The sequence below is a fragment of the Pinus tabuliformis genome, chromosome 3_2, assembly GCF_031772625.1.
Source record: "Pinus tabuliformis cultivar Carrire ecotype Pingquan chromosome 3_2, CPIR1, whole genome shotgun sequence".
Taxonomy (NCBI): Eukaryota; Viridiplantae; Streptophyta; class Pinopsida; order Pinales; family Pinaceae; genus Pinus; species Pinus tabuliformis.
Window position 1 is genome coordinate 754046826 of NC_142302.1, and position 6674 is coordinate 754053499.

A 6674-nucleotide genomic window follows, 5' to 3' on the forward strand; every position below is an offset into this window, starting at 1 on the left:
CATACCGTTGCTAATCTGCCAAGTAAGACCCCTTCTTATAATGGGAAGGGTATTTATAATAGCCCTCCAAATCACCGATATTCCTTTCCTATTCCAAGCAGGTAACCTTAACCAGTCCATGACTGAGTGCGGCCAGATGTATTTATAGGTAACCACCTTCGACCAAAGGCTCTTATGCTTCAGAAGCAGCCATCCTAATTTGGCCGCTAGTGCTTGTGCAAAGGCAGAGAGGTTTTTGAGGCCCCAACCGCCCCATTTTTTGGGAGTTGCAATTCTACTCCATTTGACCCACGCATAGGGTTTTCCATCCTTGTGACCCTTCCATAAGAAGTGACAACAAATACGCTGGATCCTTTGTAGAATGCCTTGGGGGATCCAGGCCAGAGACATCCAGAAGACCGATGTTGCTTCCAGAACCGATTTAATGAGCACCAGTCTACCAGCTCTGGATAGTAGATGATGGCTCCAAATGTTTAATCTTCTTTCCACCTTTGCAATCAACCATGTCCAATCTACAATTTTGTATCCATATGCTTTTATCTTGAACCCCAAGTACTTCAATCCCTCCTCCATAATCAGGTTTTGGAAGGGGAAGTGTTGGAGTGCATGATAAGTCTCCTGTTGAGTACAAACTGAGAAAGATATAGTGGATTTGGCCTCATTAATTTCCATCCCAGTTGCATCACAAAAAAGATTCAATACTTCAGAGAATGTGTTGTTGTCCTGTATGCCTCCATCTAAGAAGATGAGAATGTCATCCACAAAGAGCAGATGTGATAGAGTGCATTGTTCCGTAATCTTGAGACCCTTGAGTCTCCCAACTCTTTTTTCCGATGCAATCAGCCTGCTTAAGCCTTCCATCACAATAAGAAAAAGCAGTGGAGAGAGAGGACACCCCTGCCTGATTCCTCGCTCCGCCTGAAAAGAATGGGAGACTGATTCGTTGATTAAGATTCCAAATGATACAGATGTAATGCAACACATTATCCATCTGATAAAGACCAGTGGAAAGCCCAGGTGAGTAAGGATCATCCTTAAGAATAACCAGCTAACCCTGTCAAAGGCCTTTGAGAGGTCAATCTTGAGCATTACCCCTTTAAGCTTCTTCTGTTTGATGGAGTGTAAGGCCTCTTGTGTCATGCCGATGGCCTCATGGATTTGTCGATTTTGAAGGAAGGCAAACTATTCCGAGGAGATGTTTTCCTTTGGGATCGGCTTGATGCAGTTAGCAATAATCTTCGCAATAATTTTGTATAGACAGTTACACAGGGATATATGCATGAAGTCATTAAAGGATAGTGGGGAGCCCATCTTGGATTTGAGGGCTATATAGGTGGAAATTATAGGTGCAAACTTTCTGCCTGATGAACGACATTCCTCAATCACATCGAGTAGATCCGGTCTAATAGTGTCAAAGAAATTAAGATAGAATTCCACATACCAACCATCTGGCCCCAGACTTTTGTCTTTCTTAAATGACTTCAGGGTGCCCTCCAGTTCCCCCATAGTAACAGGTTTATCATTGATGCCAGGTATCAATGGCTTTGCTCTTGTAAACAAATTATCACTTGGGCAATTTTTACGAAAGAATTGATAGAACATTATGAGGATACAAAAAGCAACACTTTTTTTAGCCAATTGATAAGTCTCAAACAAAAGGGTTAATGGAGCACATTGAGGAGTTCCAAAAATTGAACATAAGGGTAAAAAATATTCCAGAGGAGCATAGGATTGATGTGTTCATAGGGTCTTTAAAGGATAATATCCAACATGATGTTCGCCTTTGGGAACCTAAATCATTAGAGAAGGCATTCAGCTTAGCAAGAAAAATAGAAAGCAAAATGATGGCAACCAAGAAGCATACCACTCACAACTATAAAGATGGAAGTGTTGTTGCCCCTAGTATTCCACAACCTATAAGGTTGACACCACAACAACTGGAAGAAAAAAGAGCAAAAGGGCTTTGTTACAGTTGTGATAGCAAATACACTAAAGGTCATAAGTGTGCTGAGAAGAAATTATTCTACATAGATTGCGAAGAGGAAGAAGAAAAGGAGCAAGAAAGGTCAAAAGAAGAGGATATACTCCAGGAACAAAGCCTAGATAAATAAGAAATGAATCCGACCATATCTTGTAATGCATTGGCTGGAATTACCACTCCTCAAACCATCAAAATAGAAGGAGAAATCAAGAAGAAAAAGGTAATAGTGTTGATTGATTCAGGTAGTACCCACAATTTTATTGATTGTAAGGTAGCAAAAGATAGAAAAGATAGATCAACGCCTTAGAATTCGGCCTCTTCGAGGGGGAAACCTCCTTTTCATTACATAAATGAACAATTCTTGGATGATTCAAATGAAAAAACCTCCTTTCTATATATAGGAGTCTAAGGAGTCACAATATAACCCAGCCAACCTAACAATAATAATATAAAGCCACAAAAATAACAATAGAGGGATTCTATGGGGCACAATAATAACAATATGGGGATAATAGGGGCACAACAATATTAATAAGGGATGCAACTACAATATTAATGGGGTAATCACTAGTATTGTAGGGACCCAACAGTGGGGCTTTGAACAACTACTTGAAGTGAGAGTTACCCAACCGTACCAGCTGGTTATATGTTTTAGCAATCAGTCCTTGTTCTATGGGCATCTGCCAGATAGTGTTGTTGGCTTTCCTTCCATTTGCAAATTTATGGAAGAATTTAGTATTGCCATCCCCCGCTTGTAACCAAATTGCCCTGCTTCTGAGTCTCCAAGTTTCTTCCCGGTCCAATAGTATCTTTGATCTCTGGGCTTCCAAGCCCACAAGGTGTAGTTTTGTTGCTATAGAGATGAACCCTCTTCCTTGTTCATCTGTTAGAGTGGCCAGCTGATTTTCAATGTCAACAAGGGTATGTTCCTCCCTGGCCTTTTTCCTTTTGGCCCAATCTATGGATAATCGCTTAAGATTGAACAAATTACTACAGAATCCTTCGGCCTTCCTCTGGACATTTGTTAAGGGATGGGCCTTCCAAAATTCCAAAACCAACCTGAGATATTCCAGATCCTTTAACCAGGTCGAATTGAACTTAAAAGGAGCCCTAAGTTTGTTGAAGGAGCCAACCACTTCCAAGTAAATAGGGGAATGATCCGATATTCCTCCAGTGCCCACCCATTGTCTGTAATTTGTGAGGGAGGTAAGCAAATCTTCATGAATGAGGTACCTGTCTAGTCTCCTCCCCAGAGCAGCATCTCCAGTCCTTCTGTTGTGCCAGGTTGGCATCTTCTTGTTCATAGGGACATCAATAAGACCATGTTGCTCCAAGAGGGTGCCCAGTTGTTCCGAGAGTGGATCTAGCTGCGAATGGTGTCCCCAGGACTCTTCATGTCCGATGGAAAAGTTTAGATCTCCCTCTAGAATAGTGGATTGATCTATCAGGGGGTTTTCTAGGAGATGTTGCCAGAAATCCAATCTATTGTGATTGGGAGCATAAATGTTCGTAATACGGAGATTTCTGCCCAATTCAGCAGAAAAAATATCCATTCCCAGGAAACCCCAACCTCCCCAAGCCGATGTAACTTTGATGGATCGAGGGTTTATCCCAAGAGCTAGCCCCCCAGATCTCCCAACCGTGTCTAGGGCTTGAAAGTGCCACCCTGGCAAGATAGATAGAAGGGTCCTAACAATATGCTCAGAGCTACCTAGGGTTTCCTAAAGAAAAATAATGTCACAAGGCTCACAACTCAAGAGCCTCTTAAGGGCTAATTTTTTAGAGGGACTAGCTAAACCCCTACAGTTGTAGGAGAGCCACTTCATTGGGGAACAATGCCAAGGGAGTCTGGTGCTCTAAGTACCCTTTCAATGGTGTTCTGTCTGCCCTGGGCAACATCATCCCCAACAATCTTAATGGCTTTGGACATCTTGGAAGGCCTCCCCCGGGTGGGTTTATGCTCAACAGTAGAGGGTGTGATACCGAGTCCAAGCAATTCAGGGTTTGCCTGGTGGCAGGAATGGAGGTTGTAGGAGTGTGAGCCCAAAGTAGATGGGGAAATGGGATTGTGATGGAGCCCCTGTCCAAGGACAACAGGAGGGGTGGTGGAAAAGATAGGTAACAGATGATCCAGTGCACAAGTAATGGGAGAGGTAACCAAACAAGGTGAAGATGCAGATGATGCCAATGTGAAGAAATGCTGATTAAAATTTAGTGCAGAGGGTAAGGGAGAATAAATTGTACCCCAAGAAGGAGCAACCGCCGCAACAGACCAGGATCTAGTTAATGGTGGGGATATTGGTGACATATGGGAGGCACAGGATGGCTGAACCGTGACCCCAGTCCCATCTTTCAGACGATCTGGACCTGTGGGCTGCTCATTGATCCAGGAGGATCTTGTCAAATCAGTTGCACATGTTCAGTTTCGTCATTAGCATTCAGGTCCAGTGTCGTCAACTTCGACAATGATGTTTATGGTTCAGGTTGTCTGGTAATGTATATGATTTTCATGGTGATATGGTTTGATACCTGGGTGTCGACATGTGATTGTCATCAGTTCTGCTAGGATTTGGTCGTCGAAGTGGGTTGGTTGTCGACAAGGTTTGTCATCATGTGATGTTGTCGAAATGTTGTGACGAAGATGTGTGTGTAGGTTTATCATCAAAATCCAAGTGATGTAACACCTAAATTCTAACACATCGACCTAAAACCTATACTAAACCCATTAACCTATACCTAAGAACCTAAGCCATGTGTTAAAACACATTTAAATACATTAAAACCTAAAATCTAACCTCTTGGACCATAATACATTGCAAATCACATTAATACATTGCAAATCACATTAATAAACATTGCAAAAATCATAACACAGTCCCTAACCGCGGGGTTTAGATCGCATCAGAACTGTGCTTTGTGAGCAGTCAGAGTTGGGGCGGTTGGTGAAGCCGTAACCTTGACCGCAACAGATACTCGTTTGCTCTCAACCCTGTTCCTAATCCCAGTGGAGTAACACAACATCATGTGAGCGGACATGGATTAACCATCGGGGTGAATCGTATCAGAGCCTGACCAAAGTAGGAATCATGAGGTGTAACTGTTGAATGTGAACATAGAGCAGTAGACAGCGTAGTCAGCGGGAAGTTGCTGAAACGACCAGAGCCCTAACCGCGGTTTATATTGACTGTACACATGCGCTGTCAGCACCCTCCACCTGGTTAGCTAATCGTTAACAGTCCTCGGGCTATTATAAGGTTTTCAATGGGTTTTGGTTTGGATTTTTAAATATTTAAATACACCTAAGCCAACATGCCACTACTTGACATTAACTCATGATCAATAAACCCTAAATTAACCCTAAGGAACTACTGATTCATTCCTAAACTCTGCAAGAGGGAGTTTGAATGCATCTAGAGGGTTATAAAGGTAGATTGGTTCATTAGAGGCAAAGAAGAGTGGTTTTGAGTTTTATGTGCAGGTTCTAGAGGATATAGGCTGTTTTGTTTTCAGTGTAACAGGAGCATCCGGAGTCAGAATTGGGAACCATGATAGGTGTTGGAAAGCTGGTTCAAAGAGCTTTCTTATGATAGTGACTAGAAGTGCCTACATGCACATTTAGTTTGTTCACTTTGTTGTGTAATCGACCTTCTCAGATTCAATCCTAATAAAGCGGTTGCCCATCTTGAAAGCGGACCTAGAGATGTAGTCCACCAGGGACGAACTCCGTAATCAATCTTGCTGTCTGGTATCGCTATGTATTTTTTGTTTTCACTTCTGTTTTGCATCTTTCTTATGTTTATCATTTGTCGTAAAGTCTTTCTTCTCAAGCAGTTCTCTCGGTTTCAGCTCTTTAAGTTAACATTCATTTCACTGTTGGAATAATCAATTCTATTTCAATTTAACATATGATCATTTCAGATCACTCATCCACAATCGGGTCTTCTGTCTGGTGATGTTTTTTTCCCTTCATAGCAACCGGAGTAGTATGCATGATCAGTGGGCAGTCTTTGTAAAGATGTCCGACCTTATGGCATCTTCTACACCTGAAAGGGACGCCTTCGTAATCAAGGTTTTGTCGGCAAGAGAAATGCCTCCAATGCAGGGTAATCTTTTCCTCCAGGCCTTCTCTGGTATCCAAATGAACCAGGATATGAGCCATAGTCATATTCCCCGACGTTTCATAGGACTGATCATGTTCCAAGTAGGTGCCAAGCGCGTCGCCTATGTGCTTAAAAACCACTGGGGTCTAGTATTGCATCGGAAGACTTGGTAATCTAACCCAAATCAGCTCGGCTCCCATTTGTTCCCTCTCAGGATCAAATAAGGGATCCCATCTTTTCAGCAGAAAAGGTGCTAATTCGATATGCCAGAATCTAGAGAGTATTCAGTTTGTGTACTCTTCCCTGTGGAAACGAAGGGAAAACCATCCTCGCGCGAGCACCCAAATGGTGGGTAATTCTTTAAGTAAGGAACCCCAAATCTCTGCGGTCCAGAGACAAAGTCTCTCCACAGTATAGTTCTGCCCCCTGACTCGGCCAACTAGGAATTTCTTAGCAGTATCAGAGACTTTCCCCATCGAGAGGTCTTGTCCTAAGGAAATATTGATGTCTATGTCAAGAGCTTTGAGGCACCTTCCTTTCTTAAGCTTGTCAGATCTGCGAGCCGTCAGATAGTCTCAAAGAAGACCCCAAAT

General features: G+C 42.6%; 1 protein-coding gene across 1 annotated transcript; it reads right to left on the reverse strand.

Moving 5' to 3' along the window:
* Window positions 1-2586: 2586 nt before the first annotated feature.
* LOC149182788 (uncharacterized) lies at window positions 2587-3534 on the reverse strand. Its single transcript, XM_089414677.1, has one exon. It carries the CDS (start codon window positions 3532-3534, stop codon window positions 2587-2589), a length of 948 nt encoding a protein of 315 aa, XP_089270803.1.
* Between the last annotated feature and the right edge of the window lie 3140 nt (window positions 3535-6674).